We start from the raw sequence: 26,112 nt of genomic DNA, 5'->3' as shown, positions 1-26,112 counted from the left end.
CCTTTACTCCTCATTGAAATGGACTTCCTTTGTACTTCAAGTATTGTGTCCTTAAGGAACAACAACTCTTCATGCATACCTTTCGTCTTCAATCCCTAGTACCACAGCACTTGCCCTACTAATGACCTAAGCTTGTTGAAATTTGCATTTTTGAAGTCCAAGACTTCAATCCTGCTATCCGATTTGTCTTTCTTACCCCAGACAGCGATCATGATGGCTTCATGGTTGCTGTCGTCCAGACTTCCCTCTATATTTAAGTCAGTCACCAGGTCATCCCCTTTGGTAAGGACCAAGTCTCTGGTTGGCCCATGCACCTCCTGAGTCAGGAAGAGCTCCTCGACACAAGTCAGGAAGGATCGCGACCGATCCAACTTGGCCAAGTGTTCCTCCCAGGAGATGTCTGGATAATTAAAATCGCCCATGACAGCCTCAGTCAATTCTGAGGTGAACTCCACATCGAGTTCCTCCCCCTGGTTTGGTGGGCTGTAGTATACACCTACAGTTGGGTCTCTCTTGCTCCCTCTCCTCCCCACAATTTGACCCAGAGGGTTTCAAGTTGTCCATTTTTGGAGCTGATGTCGGCCTCCGAGGAGGTGTACTGCTCTTTCACATAGAGAGCAATGCTCTTTTCCACCAGGTCTCCGTAATCCCTACCAGATCATAATGCACACTGAAGGGTAGGAGGGCTAGCTCCTCCTGCTTGTTTCCCATGCTCCTGGTGTTAGTATATAGGCAGCTGAGTCCTCCTACTGAGGCCCTCATCTTTCTGTTCCAATGATGGAGAACTGTTCCCTCCAATCCCACAAAATTGGCTCTCCCAGTGTCCCTATCTACAGGGATACTTGTATGTTGGTCCCTGAACGTATTTAAATTTGTGTATCCCTGTCCCCCAACAATCTTAGTTGAAAGCCCTGTCCAGAAAATTGGCCAGCCTGGCCACAAACAGGGACTTACCTTTCCTCGTAAGGTGGAACTCCTTCCCAGGAGTTCTCTTTCGCTGAAGTGCATGCCATGGTCAAGGAATCAGAAGCTTCTCGGTGGCACCAGCATCAGGATTGCCAGTTCACTTCCTTGATGCATCCTTCCCTTCTGGGACTGCAACCTGAAACAGGGGGCACAGAAGCAAAGTTGTTTTTTGTTTAAGCGTCTGATTTTGATTTTTCTTAGTAAGAATGAGAATGCATGCGTGATTAAATGCGGTGGCCACAATTTTATTAAAAGCCCTTAACCAATGAATACCCACTACCCAAACTATTCAGGATTGCTATTGAGGATTTCAAATGGCTACCAGTAGCTTTTAGCTCTACAAACCTGAGGGGGTGGTTATGAGAGCATTTCCTTTTCTACATCCTCAGGCCTGCCTGCCTTCATAACTGTTAGGCTGAAGAAAATGTTCACAATATTAATTTATCTTCAGTGTTTTTATGTTATGGGTCAAAATGGTATTTTAAGGAATCACAATAAAATAGTGCCATCTTAATCTGCACACTTTTCACCCATATCTTTTATAATATGGGTTAAAAAACTTACTACTCTCCAACTCTTAACAGGGTTTAATAACTGACATAGTGCTATGGAGAGGTTCCATTACTACGAAGACTAATGTTTAAAATATACTGCAGTTTAAAATATACTGGGACATTATGAAGTAATATTCTAAACAATTAAAAATAAACTGCAGTTGTAAACAGGATAAATGACAAAAACTTGCCTCTCTTTTTTTTCTGTTGAATATTCACTTTTGCACTAATATGCAACATTCCATAGTTATTAAAGCAAATTAATGAAGTTTTACTGTAAGTGCTAGATCAGCATCTGAAAAATTTATCTCAGACTTATTTTTTGTGCGTGTGGAAACAAGTTGATTCTTCTGAATTAAGCATTTAATTTATTTAATATATATAAACTATAAAAACCCCCTTAAAATCTAAATGTTTTACTTGTCATTAAAATGCTATTTAAACTCAAAATGCTGACCTTTCAGGATATGCACAAAGTGTTCTAAAACAGAGTTCTGAACATTGGCCATGAAACCACTGTCCTAGGCTGATAAATGGATTGGAAATAAGCTACCCAACAGTGGGAATGGACCATTAATTTTAATCAAAGGTGATGCAGAAAGGGAAAAGGGATGCATAACAATGTCAACAGCCCAGTAGATGTTAAGAGACCACAGCTCCTTCTTGTTACTTGGTTGTGTCATTAGTTGAGGTTGGGTGAAGACAGAAAGTCATGTTTGGAATTGAATGACCTGGTCACTCCAAAATATAATGGAGAAGAGGTGTTTTAGAAATACCAATGTAATGGCATTGGAACTCAAGGACAACACATAGAAAATACTGAAGGCTTTGCTTTAGTCAAGCATTTTTGTTGATTTTTTTTCCACAATTTTGTCTTTTTTGCTCTCAGACATAGTATTGGAAATCTTTGGGTACTGCTTAAAGAGCTTTGATATCTACACAGGATAAAGCATTATACTTGCACTTAAAACCTGAAGACAATCTATTTTTAAATTTATGTACTGAATTGTGAAACTTGGCAAATTCTACATTATGCAACATGCAAGAGAAATTAAAGTCTGTGACTTGTCTCCTTCTTTAATAGCTTTTCAACTGGAAGATATTTTATAATAACTTTAGGCACACATTAATATAAAATAAGAAAGCAACTATAGAATATCTATGTTTCCAGCAATAGAAAAAAGCTGTTAAGGTTTATTCTAATGTGAGGAGATTCTTCTTTCAATCAGCAAATGTATTTCTTTATTTTGAATATTTTTCAGTTATAAAATAGTGTATGACAGCTTGAATTAATGATGTTTATAATGAAGACATAAAAATGCAGAGATGACAAAGAAGCATTTTTATATCCATGCTTCAGGTTTGCTATGAAGGTTCATTTAATCTGACACAGCATTGCATGCATAAGAAAGATATGTATGACTGCATTAGTAATTCTTGCACTCTTATTTAAAAGAAAATTAATTATACTGCTGTCTGGTTAATAGAATAGTGTTATAAACAATAGTATTCTTTCTCTATGTGTAGCTGAAGATCAGCTTCGTGCAAAGGGTTATGACAAAACACCAGACTTTATTTTGGAAGTGCCAGTAGGTAAGTCCCTGAAAGGTGTCTTAATGTTATTATTTCATGTTTATGGGGATGCGTTTATATAAAAATGTTGAAGTTACTTAATGATACAGTCTAGTTTCTCATGTTATATATTATAAAACATAATATGTAGTAGTGACTCAAGTTGTAAGAAGTTGTTAGTGTGCTTGGCTTGGGCAGGGGTAGGTAGTTTTTTAACATAAAACCACAGTCCTGGTCATCATCTCCTCCATGTTTGTTTCAGAAATATGCTTTATAGTCTGCCTACAGAAACTGGTAGATTCAGTCAAGTTTCAAAACACTGTTATAGATAATGCGTCCACAACAGAAGTTGGTGGTATAGAAGATCCACTCCGTGGCCTCATTCTAGAATCCTCCTCCACATCTTCCTCATCTCCCCCAGTTTTCTTCATGGGTCATTAAGTGCCAATGAAAGAAACAGCAGTAAGAAAAAGAACTTAGGGTGCTGACAGACTGGGGCGGGGGAACATAGCGCTTTACTGGAATAAGCATCGCAGCAGTTTGACCCGGCTCGCCCGGTGTCTGTATACCAAATCAGCTATTTGATAAAAGCTCCAAAAACATCTGCTAAAGTGCACAAGCTATACAGATGCTGGGGAGCTGGGTCAAACTGGCATGATGTCTATTCGGGGCACACGCTGCATTTGGTGCAGGGGTGTGCCAAGCTGAAAGCCAAGTGCTAGTTGGGGGGAGGGGGTTCCACATCTGTAAGTAGCCTTAGTGTCCATGGTAGAAATTGCCAGATGCAGTTGAGCACTGACATTTCAGTACTAGTGGTAATGGAAACCATGTAAATAACGGGTAAGCAGCCACAAAGAATTCTCAGTTTGACTGCCATGCCATTGAAGAAGCAAGGAATCTCTTTTCTTCTACTGTAACAGCTGCTGAATCGCATTGTCATCTGTGCATAATTCTTCCATTTATCTTCAGATCCTAGCACACTTATGTGTAGAGATCTTTCAGTATATTTTACAGACAAAATCAAAAAGTCCTGGAAACATTGTTTTGAGAGCTAATTATCTGTGATTCTGGCTTTAGTCCTCTGGTGGTGTTGATATTTGGGGCCCTTGCTGGTAATATTATCAACATCACGCTTTCCTGCAAGAATTCTGCTGCACATTCTGAAGCATGCTATTACCCAGTCAGAACTTAAGACAAGTCATTCAACACAACTTGAACTTCAATTCAGTTTAAGTTATTACCTAATATGTAACCAACCTTTTATCAAAGACCCTTGAGAAGCTTTAAAGTGCCACCTACAGCTCTGCCTAAATAATAAATTTAGACTTTTCCCCATAAGTTTTCAGGAACAGAGGTGGTGCTGATGATAATGATATGTGGCCACATGCAGTCCATATTCACACAACTGGACTGATCCATAGTATTTCATATATTCAACCATGGTAGCCTCAGAGACTTGACAAGATCATACTGAATTTACCTCAGTCTATTGAGGCCATGCCCATCAGTGAGACCTTGTTAAAGTTGTTAGGGAAGATTGTGAGACACCATGGACTGGAAATATAGCAGTAGAGCAGATAGTATCAAGCTATAAATCACTTCTACATCATATACAAGCAGCACCATCTTCCTGCTATCCAGGGACCCAGATAACATGAAGCCAGAAAGAACAACTGATTGGAGTTAAAATCTTGAAAGTATTGCAGTGATGTACGCTGGGAGGGGGAAGCACCTCTAATAACTTGTCAATTTGGCAAGTCTATTAATTTGTTTCTACTTAGACTCATAACAGCTTCTGGTATCCAGATAGCTACGTAAAATACCTTTGGTTTCATCTGTGTCTAGCAATCCTACCAAATTTAGCCTTGGCTCTAGCAGCTCATGTGTTCTTGACATCCAGGCTTGCCACTTGGTTAAGAAAAGGCAAACGTTTATGAAAAGCAACAACTGATTTAGAATAGAACAGCTGTTTGGCTCTGCTACACAAGCTTCTGATCATAGGTTTGCACTACAGATAAAAGGTGTGATCTATAGTTCACGTAGACCTATTTAAGTTGCTTTTAAACTAGCTAGCCTGGCCATTGATAGTAGTGTAATTGCTGCTGGCGAGTGTTTGCTGTGGGTTAGTCACCTGCTTACCCATAATCCAAGTGTTTTATAATCCATGCTGAACTCTGTGTTGCATAGGGTTATGCTACTATCAGTCTACATAAGCTACAATCTCATGTTTTCGTTAACATATCACTCTATGCCAGACTTAACATTTTGATCTTCAGCTAAGCCAAACGTTGCAATAATAGATGGTAGATGCAACAGAAAATCCTAAAGATGGAAAACATCTTCAAAAGCTTGCATGGAATTGTGTCAAGTTATCTGAGTGAGCATCCCTTTGCAACCTTAGAAGTAAAACTTCTGTATTCAGGAGATGACTTTTCTTGGTCATATTCTCACAGATTTGGAAATGATTCCTGGAAGACATGAAGAGGCATCTTAAAAGTGTCATAACTTTCCTATGGTAACAGCAAAAAATATGCACCCCAAAAGGCCATTTGTATTGGAGTAAGTGCATTCAGAGGACTAAGTGAGGGCAATGTAATCTTAAATGAAGATAATTATTGATAAATAGTGTATGCAGTTCTTAATTTTATTTAGAAAAAATATTCGTTTCATATGTTTGAATCATGGTTTTATACATATATGATAAGGTTTCAAGTGTAAGTCATAGGGTAGCTTCTTGTGTGAACTGGGTATTCAGAAAAGTCTTAAAGATGTTGAATTCATTTTCAGAACTTGCATCTATACTATGTTAGTAATATTTTGTTGCCCTAGCTGTTGAAGGCCACATAATTCACTGGATTGAAAGTAAAGCTTCATTTGGTGATGAAAGCAGCCACCAGTCATACCTTCAGGACCAATTCTGGAGCTACTGGAATAGGTAGGTATCATTTTTAGGCTTAATAGATGGACAATATTGAATTAAACTAATTGTTTAGCTGTAAAAAAATGCTGCTAATGCTTTTGTCTACATATTTTTGGTTAAAGCACATAAATCAAGTGCAGACTTAATTTAAAATAGGGCTGTCCCAAGTGGTAGCCCATAGGCTGTATTCAGCCATAAGGGGTTGATGTATAGCCCCTGGACTCTCATCTATTTGCCGTTCCTCCCCATTGTTCTGGCAGCAATAGCAGCCAGAGTTTCCAGGCTTGCCATTCTCTTCTCTGGATGCTGCATTTTTCCCTTTGCCCTAGGGGTGGAACAGAGTAGTGCATTAGTGGAGGGAGCTGATGGTGAGTCTGGGGCCATGTATGTGAAGGAGGGGAGAAATTAGGGCCTCACAGGGGTGGCTGATGGTCATGCCACATGGTACAGAAGTGAGGGTTGTGCCTGTGCAGGTACATGTTGCAGCAAGGGGAGCTCATGCTCATGCACCCATATGGTGTGGTGTTTTGGGGGGGATCCATAGAGTGCCACCTGTGGCGCATACAGCATTTGGCCCTCGGGGGATTAGAAGCTGGACAGCCCAAATCTATAATACTTTATTTCAGAATCTTTTTGAGTTCCTGCATCAACAACAAATGATTAAATATTTGTTTTAAATTCCCATCATTATTGTCATGTTTAAAAACAGTTGATCGCATAAAATTATATAGATATTGTTTAAGTATATATTTTAGGCACTTATTTTGATACAGATGTATGCAGCTCAGTTCGGTTACTATAGGACCAAGAAGGAAACTGTTGTTAATGCCATTTTTTAAGACTTTTAATAGTTGTGGGAGATCCAAGACATCAAATTGTGTGCACCTAGCTTCACTTAGGTTGTATAATAATGCTGTGTCACAAGTTGGATTGTCCAATATTACAGTAGCCATGAAACTTCTTGCTTGGTCTCTTATTATTTGTGGACATTTTTTCTTTTTATTCACAAGCCATGGTCACCCAGAAGGCATAAGCACTCTCTTTAGGAAAACGTGATAGGGGAAAAAAAGCAGTTATAGGTGGGTTATGGAATCAATTACTTTACAAAACAGACAAACATCTTAGTTGGAGGGGCCAGTGTTGCTATTGGAGCAAAAAAGGCATTTTATTATAAAGAATATTACAAAATACTTGGTTATATAGGCTACCACTGTTACCCTGACAAGAGGTGTCATGTATTTTTTAGCCTATTAATCTTTTTATTAATGCTACCATAACTGGTGAGACATACTCAGGAACTCGGAACCCCTTTTGCTAAGACAAACCCCAGACAGCAATTGTAGATGGAGCATCCAGCGAGCATAATATTATTGCAGATGGAGTAAAGTTCATCTGTTGCAATAAACCAGATTGTTGCAAAAAGCAAGTTGTGAGTATATAGATTTATTTTTGTCCTGTACAAAATCTTGCTCTTCAGATTTGGGTGCGTTAGGAACGTTCAGAACCCTTTGAAGCAGTTTGTGCATTTTGAGCTGGACATTACCTATAAAACATTCCTTTATTTGAACTGGTCAGCCAACAGATAGTTTAACCTATTTTTTTGTTACACCCTAACCAGTTGTCTGTTACTTCTTTTTATAATAAAAATACAAAAACTACTTCACTGTGCTGGAAGTGAAGCACGTTTAAGCTCATATTGCTGAATGAAGATGACTGGAAATTGGAACTATTAAGTTGTTTCAAAACTTGGGTTCAAGCCTTGGCTAGTCTTTTGCTATAGCATCTAATATTCAAAATTACCTTGTAAATATATTACAGCATAAATGTGCTGTAAAATATTTCATTGTGCCATATTTGCTGACTCAGTTCATATGCAGAAGGCAACATTAACAAGCTAGAGGTGAGGTGACACCGTGAAACAAGATTTTTAATGCTAGCATGATTAAAGAAACTGAACACATTTCATATTTACTTTGTATAAATACTGAAATTCTCATGGTAAACATAGTGCCAATATTAAACTCATAGCAAAAGTTCAGTTAAAGAGGGGACCAGGTTCTGCATGAGTTCAGAAACCCTGAAATCTTTCTTCTTTTGTAACAAGCTGATTTAATGGGCTTAGAGCCTAACAGATGTCTACCTCAGAGATCAAATAAGGTTAATTCCTTGACTTAGGTTAAACTTTGTTTACTTCTGAACAATCTGCTCATAAGAGAAGACAAGGGTTAGATTTACAAGCTGTATTAAGTTCATTTGAGCTGCTAAGACGTATATCTCCAGTAGAAATGTCCTGAGTGAAAAATATCTTGTACCTCCCCTCCTTTCTGGCATACAAGGTGTTTAAAAGGCTGGACAATACATGCTCCTCAGTTACAGCAATTTTACAGGCCTAAGTTGGTAATTCTACTTAAACTTAAGTAGAGACTCAAGTGGTTCCAGAAACCTGAGAGTTGGAGCTTTATTCAGTTTAGGATAGAATCTAGGCCAGGCTTGTCCAACATACAGTCCACGGGCTGCCATGCGGCCCTCCAAGCTGTTTTCTGAGACCTGAGATGCTGCGACGGGAAACGAAAGTAAACACTGTACTTTCGTTTCAGGGGGGTGATGTGATACCGCTTCATGTGAGGTCTTTGAATATGGCTCGCCGGCCCACTAGTTGATAAAAAGTTCATGATCCAGCCCCACATTCAAAAAGGTTGGACAACCCTGATGTAGGCCATTGTGAGTAAAGTGAGAATACATGCTACATCTTTCAGTAGTCAGATGCAAACAGTCTGGCTGAGGTTTTTGAACACAGCTTTTCCTTAAAGCTCCATAATAGGTATGCTGGATACAACCGTGAGTATACTACTTTTAAAATGTGATCTGTCTGAAAAGTGGTTGACTGAAAATGGTGCTTTCTTGCTTAACAGAACAGTTCCTCAGGTGCCGCCGAATCTATTCATATGAATGAAGAGTTGTTCTTTTGCATTTCTCTTAAATTCTGCAGGAATAAATTAGCAAAACTTGTTCTGGCTCAGACATCAAGAATATTGAGTAGTTTCCAGTTGTAGTGCCATCTGTGCAGCCCCGTCTTAAATTAAGCAACCAATGGCATCTGTACATCTTTACATAGAGCCCTGGATTTGCAAAGATGAAACGAGACACTATTTCGATATTTATTTCTAGTGACAATGCCTGATCCAATAATAATGGGGTGAGTTTGTCTTGCCAATCCCATGCTGAGTTTACAGGACTAGTATTTAGAAATATACCTTTGTTCATGTGTTTATAACTAAAAAAAGTGATTGCTATGTTGAGTTTGCTTATCTATCTGGAGACAACACAATTGTGGAATTCCACAAAGCTGATCCTCTAAAGTCACTTCGTAGAATATGAATTACCCGTTAAAAGTATGTGCTCAATTTATATCCCAGTTACATCTGAATCTTATACCTACTTCTACAGCTAAACTGATTGTATTGAAGAAATCAGAGAAAACAGCTATTTTCCTCTTTTTTTATTTCAATCTTTCCATTTTGTACACATCTTTTGTCTAATATATTGCATGACAAAAGCAGGTAATGTCTTATCCCTCTCTTCAGATGTGGGAAATGTATTGTCCCTCTGCGTTTCAACATGTCTTCACTAGATACCTGCTAATAAGGTTACCAGAATCCCCACTTAAACATTAGTTCAAACCAAGCTTCTCAAGTGTGATGAGAAAACCAGACAACCAAGACTCACTAGGAAATCTAAAGTGATAGAAAATGTTATCCTAAAACTTCATTTACATGAAAACTAAAATAACATAAATAGGGCATGTTAAAATTATATCAACATAGAGGCAAAGCACAAAGTGCAAGTGGTATACAGAAGCCAAATAGTTGAAAAACTTTCTCTCCTAGACAAAGAGAGAGAATTAATCTGACTCCCCTGTCCTATCAACCATCCAGACTGCCCAACTGAGCAACCCAATCCACTGCATTGTGGGCAGCACAGTATTCTAAAGCATGTGCAAAGAAAGGGGAAAAAATAGTGAGCAGCATAGCTATTTTCCTCTTTGTTGGGGAAATACAAAGATTCTGATTTTTCTCTCCCAACCTGATGAGTTAGGTGTCTGGATTTTGTTATAGTATCTTTTGTGGGTATTATCATACCTGTGTGTTCATTGTGGAATACTCATATTATCTGGAACTATAACGTTTCCAAAGTTTTCCAACACTTTTGAGTAGATTTAAAACTATAAAAATATCCTAGAAAATTCTTTTTATGCCCAGTTTCCTTGGGCTGGCTATATTGGAACAAAAACTCATGATTTCAGTAATAAAAGAAAATTAAGTTTTTAAAATGTATTATTGATTTTTCTAGAGTCTCATTTGTTATCTGTCCTACATTGGTATATTTCATATAATGACAGGGAAAAAAGCACCTTGGCTTAGTTGCTACTGGGTATGACCAAATATGCAAAGGAGAGTATGAACAGGATATGATACAAGTTGTAATATAGAGAGCAGAGTGTGTGTACAGGTTGTAAATTCATCTTTTAAGTTGCTTTAAAGGAACTGCTAATTTATTCTCCTTTCTTTCCACATTATATTTTTAACAGCATATGAAAAGCTATGCCTTAACATTTGTTTCTAAGTTCAACTGAAAACTGATATCCTAGCTATAATAATGTTATAACAACATTAATAGACACCTCTGCAACTTACTTACAAGTACATAGTTACAAACAAGAGACAAATTAAATAATAGTTATTAAGTGTACTACTGTTGATGACTTGTGGTAAGTAGATATAAAGTCAAATACATCCATTTATTTTTTTCCATCATTTGCAGTCCTGTCTACAACATCTCTAGATTCTATAATATAATTTCTGAAAAGTCCCTGGAGTAAACTTGACACTGTTATTAACTGAAGTAACTTTACTATATATGAAGAAGACACTAGCAAAATGTCGTCTTTGACATAGAATTAGAATAATGATAATTCCACATAATGAGACAGAAGCATTTCTTCTTCTGTGTTTGAATATGAATAGCAAGTCATCCCTCCACTGAATTCTTTTTCCCCCTTTAATTGAAAGCGTAATGTCTTTAGTCCTCTGCATCCATGCAAAAAAAAGAGAGAGGGGCTAAATAAAAGATCAAGTTTCTTCTGGATAATTTGAATACAGCATCTATATTCCCATGCTTTAGACATATAAAGTCATATTTTTCTCATTTCTAATTAATATTTATCTTTAAATATTCATTGGTATATAATAATCATAGTAGTAAAATAAAAATAATTGTTAAAGCTCATAGCAGCCAAAAGTGTGTTTTAGATGGATCCAAGATAGAAAGAGTTCTGTAGAATAGTTTTGATCACATGCAGTTTTGTTTTAATACAGTGGAAATTGACTATCAGGTTTTACCACACATGAATAAAGACTGAATCAGAACATCAGAATATTTTTTCTGCTCAGCTGTTTGAATCTGTTTGATGTACATTCCACTAAAGAGTGTTTAAGTAATAATTTTATCAGTTGTTCTGTTGAAGTAAAAGCAAATTATTTTATGGAGTTTATAAAAGTCATATCTTGTATAACAACATCAGTATTTTCCAATAATATGTGGGTTTAGAAAGTTGTACCAGTGAGTTAAAACATAGTGGTTTAACAACCAGTCTTAGAGGAAACCTTGGGAGTTGCATTTGTCAAGTAGCTAGGAAAACTGTTCATGCATACCCAGTATCCAGAGCTTCATTGGCAGCCCAAACATAAAGAACTGAAAGGTCATTCTTCTTCCTACAGTATGATGGTTTGTTGACATATTTTGACACACTGGTACAGTGCTGAAAGGTTTTGACCTTACTGTAACACTTAGGGACTTAGGGTCGGTTTAGCTATCTGATTCTCATAGAATTTCACACATGGTGGGTTCTGTTTAAGTTTCCCCCCCACCCTCCCCTTAAGAATTAGTAAACTGATATTAAAAAATGGACATGAATAAACTAGGGGTTTATGAAAAATTGTATTATTCATTCAAACTATCAATTATAACATGCAATGAAAACTATTATTTTATAAAAACATTCATTTAATTTTCTTTAAGTCAGTTAAATCAGTTTGCTAATGTAAAGACAGATTTTTTTGTAGGAAAAAAAAATCTTAACTAATGTGCTGCCAGTGATTTAAAATTGCCTCCGTTACCAGTACACCAGCTTCATTTTTAAAGTTCAGGTGACCAGTAAGTGTCCTTTTTATAATGGAACAAAATAATTTCTATAAACATACAAACTTTTCATGCACATTTTATTAAAGGGAACATTCTTGTAGTACATGTACCTTATTTCAGCAGCATTGTACATAAATCATTGTTACAAGAGCTATTATTTAGACAGACTTGTACAGAACATTCTTACCAATAGTATAGGTTGTGCAAAGAATTTGTTCAAATCACTTACCTTAAAATTAATGTTTCAGTGTTCACCAGTTATCTCATCCTTAAGATGATTTGAGAGTGCTTGGATATGTATATATTTCCCACTGAAGCTGGAGCTTATGAGGAATATTACTATAATCACAAAAAATTCTAGGATCATTTTATACTGTTTTACTTTGCATCAAACCTCATATCTTTGTATTGCAAGAGCAAAGAGGAGTAAAGCCACTTAATAATTAGATTAGCATTTAAATTTGAATGATAAATGTCAATTTAAGATTAGTCAGAATGCCTTTCTCCGTATTGAACATTTTATATGTATACTGAAAATTAGGATTTTCATTTTAAATGGTTTAAAACCTGTCCTTAGACGGCTGGATTACTATAGTCTCACATTTTATAGTAGTTTACAAGGCATTATACATGATTTTAAAATTATTCTTCTTATATTTTCTCCACTCTTTCAAATATTGTCATGTCACTGGAGACTATCATATAGTACAGATAGAGCACTTTCAGCTTCCATCTACGTTACCGCAAGGCTTCATCTCCAATTTCCCTCGTATTTCTCATTCAGATTAGACAAGCATCTAAGTTTATGTACGATAAGAACTGACAGCATAGATCCTGCTATGTTTGCCAAAGGCCTGGTCACAGACACTCCACTATGTCAAAGAATGTCAACCCCCACAGACCTTACCTTTCAGAACTCCTTGTAATTTTTAATTGATGGTTACATCTGACATTTTCAATGTACTTCTTATTGTTGAGTCTCCATCTACCTAGGAATAGTTAAAATAATAATAATAATTGTCCATGTAAACTATTACATCATATATTTTTATTTAATAAGGTCAGGTTCCTTGCTGAAAACCAAGAATGACCAAATCCTCCTCTCTCCTTCCCTTCAAGTAATTCTGTAAGTGCTCCTCTAATCCATTTGAAATGACAATAGAGTGTAGAGAGAGTTAACTCTTAGTATTAATGTAGAAAACATTAGTTACTGTTGATCACATGTTATGCATGATAAAGTTACAAGAATCTTTAAAAATTTTAAGTACTAAACTAAGGATTTTTTTCTTATTGACTATATATAAATATTTAGAATAACATTTTTGTACCTATACATAAAGTGCACACTTTCACATAATAAGATTTTACATTTTCCAAGCTTTATTTTATTTAAATTCATTGCATGTTGTTAAGTATGCTGTGTTTTCTTGTATTCAGAAACCACAACTTTTTAATTCCAGTTTAAAATATTACAAACTTAATAAATTAATATAAGTATAATTATCCATCTATTAGGAGTTAAAATGAGGGAGTTCAGTTGTTCATAAATGTCAAAAAGCAAAGAACTAACAGAAGCATTTTGTCACAAATAATGCTGCTTTTCTTCTAATTAGTTAATTTACATTTTACAAATTAAGGGCAAAATTCAGACAGAAGATAATCTAGTAGCATATCATAGCTTTACTGACCTGTATTTGTATCTGCCAAATTTAAGTTAATTAGAAATGTAGATGCTGTTTGTTTTATCTGTCAAAAAGCTCATCTTAAAAAAAATCTAGGCACACTTTTTCCCCCCACATTTATCATCTAAATAATAGTCTTGCCAAGATGGCAGCCTCATAATAAACTCTTTTCAGTGGAGTGATGGGTAATGAAGCTTGCTTGTGAAGGCAGCGAAAAATGTTGTCTAGCCAAATGCGTGAATATGATGGCTAGAGAATCAGTGGACTTTCTCAGTCATCAATCTTTTTAGTAGCCTCTTATACATCTGAATATTTTGATAGATGATCTAATAATTGAGTTATCTATCTTTCTAACTATCAGAGTTGCATAAAAATTATTCTCACATGCTACTGAATATTAAATATATTAGGCATCCAGTAAATTTTTCAAAAAAGGGCCAAAAGGTGGAGGGATTTTGTTATATCATAAACATACCTTAATGTAGTAAATGATAAACTACTATATCTGCAGTATTAAACTATTTGTATTAATATAAGACAAAAGTAAATAAAGTCAAAAGCAGATTAAAGCAGACAATCAGACTAAAAATAAATAAAGCAAGTGAAAATGAAAAAGTAGGTTAGTGCACAATTTATGTGCACCTGAGATATACTTTGAAGTGGATTTGGTGGTCTATTCCTGGCTAATGGACAGCACTCACATTTAATGTTACCTAGATTCCTTATACCCTGGAAATCTTGGCTTAGGAGCAGATAAGCATAGTGTCAGTATGGATTCTCAAATTACCTTTCAACCCCTTTTAAGAGTGGTTCTTATTGGTTAGTGAAGAGGAGATTGAGAAATATGCATTAAAGTTCCCTATGTTCTGTGAAGTAATACAGTATAGATTCTTCTTTCTTAAACACAAAAAAAACTGCGTTCTCAGACTTATAATCATCTGTCTTGTTTTGGAGAAGCCATTGAGGGTTTTTTGGATAAACTGCATTAAGTGCATCCTGTCTCTGTAAAGAAGGAATTTATTTAAGTACCATGATAAAAAAAAAAAATTAAAAGACCATTTAAAATGTAGGAGACAGAGCATTAGATCATTCTTGCATGTTGTTGTTGTTTGAAAATTGCTATTTAACATATTGATTAAAAATCATAATTTTAACAATAGCAAAAATATCAATGTTCTTATCACAGAAAATAACATTCTTTCTCTGGTGGTGTCAGTAATATTCAAATGTCATCTATGTGGTTCATTCTGAACTGTATACAAATGAGCAGTTCAGGTCTTAACTTTTCTGTAGTTTATAAATAGACTTTTGTTTACAAATCCTTAATTGTTATTATACTGTTTTGTATAAGATTGGCAGAGAGAATTGCTTTTCTTTAAGTGGCATATTTATTATAGGTCTCGTATAAACAAATCTGTGGACACAAACTTTGCTTTCAGTATTATATGAACTATGTGAACAGATCTGATTCCGTATAAAACCTGCACTAACTACTGTAACTTTTTCCTTTTTGACCTCAGAGCTGGAGCAGCCTATATATAGCACTGATCTAAGGAACTTGAAACACTCACTCACTCATTGAAGCATTACAGTGCTAACTATAAGGGATATCTGTTCAATAGTTACTATGCATTAGTAGGTGATACCTCATTAATTTTGTAACTCTACTTTAGGTATTTCCATTGAAGTCGTAAGTATAGTATCTAAGTAATTCCTGAGTTGTAGCACTTCATATACCATCACATGGTAACTAATGACAATATTTGCTTTAAAATGGCAGTCTTGGCAAGGAGGCATATAGGACTCTGATCAAGCAAGATACTTAAGCATAGATGTATTGATATTATTAGAATTTAATTCTAATTAAATTCACATTACTAATGTGATAGCATTTTTATGGCAACCAGATTGGAATCTCCTTTGGTTAGGTACTATATAAACATATAGTAAATAACAGCTCACTGACTTTAGTGTTATATACATATATAGGTAGGACCTTAAGTACCTTGCTGAATGAATATGCTTCCATTTGTGCTTTAATTCATTTTATATGTAGGTAAACTGAGGCACAGATATAAATATATTATTTGCTGCGTGTCAAAAGATACTGCAAGAGTTGGAAACAGAGCTCAGACTCTTGGTTTCACATTGACCAGTATCATGCTATGCTCAGAAAACATAATTAGGTCCAAGAAAACATAAATGTTTGCATTAGGAAACTTTAATAGAAAATTTAAAACATCAGTAATGAATATCACATAATCCAGAAGTATGTAAACTGAAACACATTTGTATAAGGTTAGAATTATTAACATTGATTACTTGGGCACTTTGATAACTATGTGTATGCCCAAACTTGCTTATAAATAATAAAAGTATAATTGAATTATTCAAAACTTGTATTGTTTCCTTTGCTACTTGTGGCTTATTTTGACATTTGTCAAAATGATAATTGTTATTACATCCTGATTAAAGTTATATATGTAACATTTTCCAAACATATGTTTTTCTCTGTATATATAATTGTAGATTCTAAATGTTGTTGTTGTTGTTGTTGTTTGGGGTGGGGAGAAGACGGGGGGGTTATCAAAATTGCAAGCTTCTGAGTTTTCAGGTTTGTCTTTTGATTAGCGTGGCCTCATCTATCATTGCTCTTTGGTAAGGACACCAAGAAGTCATGTCCTTTTGTTTTTAATGATAAATATGTCTTTGTCATGAATACTCATAAGGCATTCCAGGATTTACATCTGAATTGTCAAAGTATAACTGCACAGCTTCTGTGGTGGGTGACATTATTAGTGAAATAAAGAAGTTTTTAATTTGTCAGGGACAGGCCTTAGATGTTGACATTACAAGGCTCTGTTAGCTGTGATGCTGAAAAAAGTTGTCCTTCGCCCACTGTTTTTCTAAGATTTGTCGTTTATCAACATGAGACAATCTGCCTCAGGAGAGATTTTGCGGACTTTCCTATTTGCGTGGTCTGAGCCTGTCTCTTCAGGTTTCATTATTTAGGTCTGATGTCTAGTTAGTTCTTATCAAAGCTAATACCGTCTGAAGTACCAGGCTTCCAGTGATCATACAACCAACATGAAGGTATCTTCAGCCTGACTAATATTACTAAAGACAGTATCTCTTTAAACTTGAGCTTTGCTTCAACATCTGTATCAATTACATCTTTTAAATGTGCTTTCCTTGAAGGTTTCACTTGGAGTACAAGCAATATTTGCTACACATTTGTAATTACAGTTAATGTAAACACATCTTTTGAGTTTAAAACTTAAAAGTTTGATTTATTTTTTTTCATTTTATGTTTTATTTTTTAGGTTATCAATTTATTAATGCAACAGATAAAAAAAATGCCACTGTACCATTAACTTTTCTTGTAGTCTGGTTGCTAAGACAGTATGCTAATTAACATTTTAAAAAATATTTTTATAAATAACTTTTATCTGCTATTGCTATCAAAATGAATGTGTGTAATATAAGTGTTGCATTTAATTTTAGTTCTTTCTGACAACAGGTGTTCTTTGAAATCTCCTATTTGCAGTCTGAAGCACCGATTTCTGTATCTTTTGCTGCTGCTAACTACTCTACTTTTCCGTAGCTACCTTTTAGGGTTTAAATCCATTCTATATCAAGGTCTGTGCTTTAATGTTGAAATCAGGCATTTCCTTATTAAATGACATTTCCTTATGAAGGACAGTTCAGAATGGAGTTTACTGATAAATCCCATGAAAGACATTCTTCATTTCCACAGTGCCTAAGTCCAGGATAAAAATTAGTTGATAATCCAACCATTTATAATTGCAGACTTTTTCGATATTTTTTGCTTTGTAGCCTTTACTACAAAACTTTTCAAATAGTTAATAGTGTCCATCAATTTAATTCAGAATTTTGCATTATAATTTAAAACAAGGTGAAGTAAATTAATCACATTATTTTGCTGACTTCTAGTTTCTGAGTTTCGCATCACTTTAAATGGAATTTGCTTTTATGCATATCATTTTTTGATTGTAAACAATCTACCTGTTCTGTTCTTGCTCATCAGTGAGTGCAAGAGAAAACAGGGTTCTCATTTATTTGTTTCAAATGGAAACCTCATTTGTACCACTAAAGCTCAACTTAATACATTAATTGAGATTTTTGTCCTCTAGTCAGTGAGAGAGTTTTTTGAGACACTAAAGCCCTAACCCAACTTGAAGAAGACAATGATGGCAGTGAGCTTCTGTCCAGAGTTAATCAGCTGCAGAATTTGTAAACTGCATATGTGTCAAAGTTGAAAATGTTAGCACTCTTAATAGAAGCTTGAAAAGGTTAGATCTGATAAAAGCCATCAGCAGTTAAAGAAAGTGATTTATGGGAATGTAATGACACAAAATGCCTCATTTATCACTCATACATAGATAGGTTAAGGTTTCTGTCATACTTTAAAAACTTGACCACTTAGAATTGTCAAAATAGGTACTTAATTGCCCATCATATATTTCAGTTTGAATTTCCTTCACGTGAATTTTGGTAATTTTACCTCAGATTACTGTTGCGCTTTTCATATGGTTCCTTTTAAAGTCATTCATATTTCATATTTATTTCATATTTGTTTCAAACAGGATGCTCTGATCTGTTAGAACTTTTATTAGCTAAAGCTGTTGATCTGAGCACACTCCAAATCTTTCAATGATTTACATTTTCAGTTAGCCTAACTGTAAGGAAAATTAAGTTAGGGTTACATTTTCTTGTCTTACACTACTAATTCCCATCAAGAGTTTACAGTCTTCTCATTCATTCTGTATATTTCCCATCAAAACTGAAACATGAGATTTAAAAGCGAGATCCATCAATTAGTTTATATTTCCAGTAATTTGAGTTACTGTTTAACTTCACATGAATTAAATTTAATCAAGAACTACCAGTCCTTTTAAATGATCTTAAAGAAGAATTACAACTGTTAGTAGAAATACTAAGAATTGTACTTTTTTCCCCAGGTCATTTGAGAATAACAACCAGTAAGTTCCACAAATTTGAGATTCTGAAATGTTTGTCTTTCCTTTACATTTTTAAAGCTTTCACAGTTTTGGCATAAAGATATTAAACAAAATATAATACAAACAAAAGTAAGGCTTTTTTAGAAAATCATATTTGCATTATATTTACAAAGCAAAGTAGTTATTTTAAAGGCATTGCCTATATTTTTAAATATACATCCAGATGCAGAAGGTAACAGTTCTAAAATTAAATCAAAGCTTAGAATGGAAAAAAGAAGTTTAAAATTATCTTATCTTCTCAAATCTATATTTTTTCATGTATAACATCAAGCAGGTATAATATGGCAGTCCAAACCAAATAACTTATTTTTTTATAGAAAAAATATAAACTTACATTTTTGTCAGCTTCTACAATTTATGGCCCCAGTTGTGCAGTATTCTGTTTGTTCAGCGATGACCTTCCAGGTTCGATTTAAAAAGAAGTCAGAAGCATTTGTCATGTCTGCTTGATCTTGTCCAGAGGTACCTATTGTAATTGTAAAGGACTAATAAGGTTGTTTATAATACAACATTTTGACAACTTTTTAAAAAATTCTTCTTAAAAGAAACTTCTATATTTTTTCTTGTGTGTTCTAATAAAAAAAATGCTGCTTCACTGTACAATACAACTTTTTTAACGTTTGATTGAGACAATATAAAAAACTTTACCCACAGAAACTTGATTTACTTGTGAAGTGGGGTGCTATATGACCAGCTAATTTCAAATGATATAGAATATATCCTAAGTTATTTCTGTAACTAAAATCCACCTACTTTACCTATTCATGTAGTTTTAATGTACTTTTTCATATAGTTGATATACTTTATCTATCTACATATTGAATTCTTTTCAGGGTGTAAAGAAATGTCTTAAGAACATATTTGTATATAAAAAGTATACAGTAGAGTAAAATAGTTCTTTTTCTTACAAAAAACTGTAAGTTCATAAATCCTTGTTTGCTTAATATAGTATAACCTTTTATAAAACAGCTGTTTTCCTCTAAATTTGTAAAAATGTTATGATGCATTTATCAAGTTTGAGAAAGCCATTAAAAACTAAAATAAAATTGAAAAATTGTGTTTTATATAAAATGTTTATTTTTTGTAGGACAATTAAAAACACAGTAGCATTATCCAGATGCTATATATCATTTAAATATATTAAAACAGCCCAAAATCTTGAGACCATGTTTTCTATATGTTCATCATGTGATTTCAAGTGGGTTTCTTTCATATCACCATTGAGACAAATTTATGTTGTATATATTTCTGGTTGCTAAACTCAACATTGTCTCATTTCATGGGTTTTTTTACAGTGTGCTCTCAACTATTATGAGGAAATGTATTAAAATGCCTTAATTACAGGGCAAGAAGAAGAGAAAGCACAAGTCTCTTAGCATATGATCTTTCAATTGTTCACTAAAGGATAAAGAGAGCATTCAAGCGTGGTTTAGATAACTGTCAGCAATAATAAAATGCAAGGTAGTTTGTAGAGCCTTTAAAGACCTTTCAGGGAGATAGATTTAATTAAAAAGTAAAATAGACTTTTCATTTCAAAGAAATCTAAAATGTTATAAAATTTCATAATGTTAATACATTAGTAAGGGTACTGTATATTATCAAGAATGAGAAAAAGTCAGCTGTGAAACTATTATGTGTGAGTCACAGAACAGTGAATCATGCCGTTCTCTTTAGCTTTCAATTTAAAGGCTCTGTAGTATGTTAAAGCACAATTTAAAAAAATTACAATATCTTAGTTTCTCTGTATTTTTTTAAAAATTCTGCTACACTTATGACTTGAAAACTTAAATGAACATTTAGCTTTATAATATAAAGATGTATTACTACAATTAAACCTGCAAATAAGCCTAATTTAATAGACATTTTGCTTATAGAAGTGAATGTGTGTGGGAGTATATACACTATACAAGTATATTGCAGTAGTAGATGGATGTTAACTTCCGATATTTTTGTCTCCTGAATGTGTTTTCCAGTAGCATTTTTACTTATGTCAAAAGGGTGAAAGCCCCTCAGTTTTACTTGTGGTTTGTCATAATGCTTAATTAACACTGGACCTGAGAGTTGCATTGGACTAGATTGCTTCTGGCGAAGTAGAGGCAAGTAAACCTGACTACGTGATAAGTAGTCGTTTATAAATAATCCTGCCTTGCTCTCCTTTTAGAGGTTGGCTCCCTTCCTCAGCCTTGTCCTTTCCTGTGAAGGTTTTTGTAAGCTCAGTTTGCTCTTAACCCCAGTGTACAGACATCAATTACATTGGCCAGTTGGTTTGTCATAGCCAAGTACTAAATTAATCTGTGTACAAGTTGCCTTTTTTTTAGTGCAGTGTATTTTACAAATAAATCAACTTCATAGAAGTGCATTTTCAACAAATGGCTGGAGTTTGTAGAGAAACTCTCTGCCACTTATATAATTACTGGCTTGGGAACAAAACAAAATATGTTAATAATGAAAAAAAATACTTTTAACATTTAGGGTCTTGCTAATTCCTCTGGAAAATTAAGTTGAAATTATTTATTCACGTGTTTTTTGCTTTTGCCTGAATGTGCTAAATCATATGAATTGCTCAAAATACAATATTCAAGTTGCCTATAATTTTAAAGCCCTTTGATCTTCTTCCACACAAAAATTATCAAGGGGGAATGCAACCTGAATAAAAAATGTTCCTTTGGTGATTAAAATTTACCATGTGCTTATGTAAAGTAAGTAGTGGCAGACACAGATAGCACCATCTTTGCATTGCACCATGGGCAGTAACCCGTGGAATTAAATAGCCAAAATCTTGTAGAGCAATGTGAGATATTCCTCTTCCAACATGTTCCTTGCCTCTGTCGTCATTGCTAAGTTTCCATAGGGTGGTAGGACATGGCCATTCTCACACTCTTTTAACAGGTGTAGAGCAGGGGTTGATATTTTCCAGCAAGGGGCCAGGATGACCCCCAGCTTGAATCTGAGGTGGGCACTAGGACCTGGTTAGTTCTGTTGCTTCTCTCTGCTTCCTGGATGCTATGCAGTATAGGGAATGCTCCCATAATGCCAAGGCCACAGGGTTCAGCTGTCATGTTCTGTAGGGAACAATCCACCAAAATGCCTGCATGCAATGTGGTGAACACAGCCCCCAACCACTGCTGAAACCACCACTCCATAAGCCATAGGTTGCTGACCCCTGGGTTCAGAGAATACAAGCAGCATAATCTGTTAAATAATTTTTTTCTTCATGCAGCATGCAGTTTTTAGGGGCTAACATGCTACAGTTGATGCTGTTGTCAAATTCTTTTCATTTTGCCCATTTATTCCAGTAGAGTTGTGCAGCAGGACAGTTAGCTGTTGTACTTTTATATTGCAAGCTCTAGAGCTACACCAATAGAGATTTTTGGAGCTGATACCAATAGCCGATTTTCTTAAGGACGCATATCAGTCGATACCAATCCAATTTCTGATACAGCTTCATGCAGCTGGTAAATGTATTGTGGTGGAAGTGGAGGGGGAGGGAAGGATCATGGGGGGGGGCAGATTAAGGTTTAAGATTAAGGCAGCCACCCCACAAACCACCATAGCCACCCCATTGCCTCCCCCCCCAGTGCTGCTGCCACTCACCCCAGACAAATCTGGGGGCACACCCCGCCCCATGCCCTCCTGGACAAGCGGTGGGAGCTGCTGGACAAGTGGATGAGCCGCCAGACAAGTGGCGTGCAACGGTAGGAGCTGCCCCTTCCCCATGCCCCCCGGTTGAGCAGTGGCTCTATCCCGCGCCCCCCAGACACACCCTGGCTGGGCAGTGCTTGCCCCAGCCCCTACCCCACTCCCTCCTCACCATGATCTGCCCCCTGTGCCCTTCCCTTTCCACCACACCAGACTTAACAGCTGCATGCAGCTCTCCACGCTGCCAGCTGTGCTCCTCGCTGCCTAAGTGCTGCGGTGTGGCTGCACACGTGCATGGGCCATTTATTGGCCAAATTATCAGCCACATCAGGCCGATTTCCAATATAGACAATTTTCTTTATATTGGTGCTGATCCAATATTGGACCGATGTATCAGTGCACCTCTAGCGAGCTCCTATATAGGCTATTCTCCCTCAATACATTAGTCGTCTCTGTTTCCACAGGACTGATATGGTTTTATACCTCATAGTGCCTCTCATGCTCAAGAGAAAGTCTTGGGATTTTGCATGTCTGTATTTTATTGCATTTCCTTACCAAGTATCTTTATTTTCTTCTCTAAACCATTGTGTAATTTGATTTCTGCTAGTACAACAGCCATGTGGCACACAAAAGATGGCTGTATTTAAGTTACGATTATAGTGTGGAAGGCTGGAAATGGCTCTCTTAGGATAAAAAATTCTTAACAATATTTATATGTAAACTGGGATTGTAACCTATTTTTTTTACCATTTTAAGTCTTATGCAGTTTAGTTCAACAAGAATTATCTTGAACAAAAATTCCTATTCAAAGGACACTTAGCTCCAAAGAAATCCTACCTAACTAATTTTTTTCATGCCAGCTCCAGAATGCAAAATCTTTTGAGCTGTTTGTCGTTAACATTTGGTGCCCTTTATTTGATACTCTTTAAAAAAAAACAAAAAAACTACTGGTAACTGAGCCAAGAGCAATGGGGCTATTCCTGGACCAAGTTAAATATGCACCTGAATTTTTGGGGATCAAGGCCTTAGACTGTAGTTTCTTAATAACAGAGACTCACTTCCAACATATTTGTACAGTGTCTAGCACAGCATAGCTAGGAAGTGTAAAGAAGTGAGGAAAATGACAGTTGGAGAGCAATCTACATTTTAGCATAAAATGTTAGAAAAATACTGTCTATTTATACCATTTCTGTCTCCTGTTTAGGAAATAGAGTGTATTTGAGCAGGTGTCCTTTAATGATAGGAAAATTACAAATGGTTCCAAAATCCTGCTTAGATCCTTCCATGCTTTAAAAATATAAAGAGAAGCAGTTCATAATTAAGAAATATCAATAGACAAAAACCTTTGATATGGTCACCTGGTGGAAGAGATTTTCCACAATGGAAAAGGTAAATGGTGCTTGCCCCAACAAGTTAGATCTTCTTGTAACCCACACTCAGTTTGATACCAGACTATTTCCTGCTAACAAACTCTGGTGGCCCCTCTGATGTGATGGAAGTCTTGAAGTCCTCACTTGGAGTTCTCAGAAAAATAGTAACCCAGACTGTAGATTTTTCTGATTAATTTCCACAGGCCCTTCCTTCCACAGGGAGAAAATAGGTTATCCCCTAACCATATTTTATCTCTGTCCCCTTTGCCAACTTGAACTACAAACCACATGGAGAGAGTTTTAGAGGTACACAGTGCTCTAAAGCTAGAAAGTCCCTTTAATGTGCAGCTCTAAAGGGGATAGTTTGGGTTAAAAATATGTACTATATATTTGGGTTGCATAATGCAAAAAATGTTTGAAAGCACCTATGAAAGTGATTTAGCTGCTCTCAAAACTCTTCCTTTTTAATACAACATGTTATGTCCTACTTCAAGAATGAGAATATGGGGCGGTCTGGAGAGAACATAGCATGCGTCCAAATACTTAGCAGCTGGTTAGAAGAGAGATTCATCCTGCCATTCGGATGAAAAATGTACACATTAAGGCTGCATCTGTCTGTCTCTCCCAGATTTAAAGGGATAGCTATCAAAAGAGAGCATGCTACAAAAGATCCTTATTAAAGGCCGAATTCAAAGTGGAAAGTTCACTAGGGAACAGACTATCAAAAAAAGTGCAGCTCTGTTTAATATTAGTGAAAGCTTCTAAATTCCAAACTCTCTGAGAGCCAGAGTTTGGGGTATAAAATATCCTGAGATTTTTATAACTTGATATTTTTGCATGGGTTTTGGACTTTTTACTTTGGCATTACTATAATAGAAATCTAGGCTAGTTTAAAAATTGGTGCCTATACATGTAGCTCCTAAATCTTTGTATAAGAGCTGTATGTCAATGGCTTTAATTTGCAGAAGTGCAGAGCACCTAGCAACTTTTGAACGAGTTCACATCAGTTACAACCTGTACTTGATTAGTTCATCTCAATATTTATTTCTTTATGTAAACTAATTTTAAAAAAATTCTTTCCTTCCTTTCCCTTTTTGTAATTTAGTGGTAGTAAAATTAAACTAGTTTGGGGATAGCCTCAATTCTCATCTATATTATATTCTTAGTTTTATTTCAGAGTGTATTTATGTACTTTAGTTATAAATCTCTGAAATACAGAGTTTAAAATGAGAAAGCTGCCAGATCATCACAGCCTCCTTGGACATGTTAACATATAAGTTAAACTGATAGTTTAACACTGAAAATGTTTAACTGTCATAAAGGCCTCTCCTACTCTTTGATGCGATGTACAATGGCAAAATGCATAATCTGGAACCTGTAGACAAAGTAAACCTTTCTTGAGGGAAAATGTTTTAAGTTGCAACTGGAACAAAAAGCTGTTGGGATCATGGGATATTAAACATTTGACCTATATGGAATTAAACTGCTGCATCAGTCTCCTCCATGGCATAAAGGAGTTCACATACAGAGCATTCCTTTCAGTAGCTCATACTGTATATTTTAGAGTATTAATTAGCTAGTCAGATTTTATTAGAGCCTCTTGAGTTTTGTTTTGTATAATTAAAATTGTGGTGATAGTTAATGGTATGTACTGTGAAATCCAAAATTGTCACTTGCCGATTTTTTTCCTTTTTGAAATCAGACCTTTTACTTGGAAAAGTTAAGTAAGAGAGATTTTTCTACTATCCCTATCTATTGCACGCAGTGTAAAGCATATAATGCGTATTTTATGTCTTGCGTGTTTTGAAGCATAACATTTTCTAATTATAGTCCTGGATGATTAATGAATCTATATAAGTTTGCCTGATATACACCTGCAAGTTAAACATCCGTAATTTAAAGGTATTGCAAGAAAAGAGCCTAAAAGTTCTTTTATTTCTCAATTGCACAAGCATTATCAAATGCAAAAGTAGTTTTTCAGTGCAGTAACATGTTCTATGTTGAGGTGCTCTTGTAGCCAGCCTGGGACAAGCATGTATGAATGTCAGAAAAGGTTACCATAAGTTTGTTTATTCTTTAATGACATTAGATCAGAATTATTTGCTTATATATATATATATATATATATATATATATATATATATATTTTTGTTATATATATTGAAT

At 35.4% G+C, this 26,112-nt stretch overlaps 1 protein-coding gene across 2 annotated transcripts in view; it reads left to right on the top strand.

Moving 5' to 3' along the window:
* CUNH15orf41 (chromosome unknown C15orf41 homolog) overlaps positions 1–26,112 on the top strand; it is a 151,540-nt gene that overhangs the window by 56,820 nt on the left and 68,608 nt on the right. For both annotated transcript variants that reach the window (XM_025204910.1, XM_025204912.1), the window contains exons 9-10: positions 3,048–3,113; positions 5,922–6,027. In XM_025204910.1, coding sequence (XP_025060695.1) covers positions 3,048–3,113; positions 5,922–6,027 — 172 coding nt within the window. The remainder of the gene's footprint in view (positions 1–3,047; positions 3,114–5,921; positions 6,028–26,112) is intronic.

Source organism: Alligator sinensis, unplaced genomic scaffold, assembly GCF_000455745.1.
Source record: "Alligator sinensis unplaced genomic scaffold, ASM45574v1 scaffold36_1, whole genome shotgun sequence".
Lineage (NCBI taxonomy): Eukaryota > Metazoa > Chordata > Crocodylia > Alligatoridae > Alligator > Alligator sinensis.
This window is presented reverse-complemented; position numbering and strand designations above follow the sequence as displayed.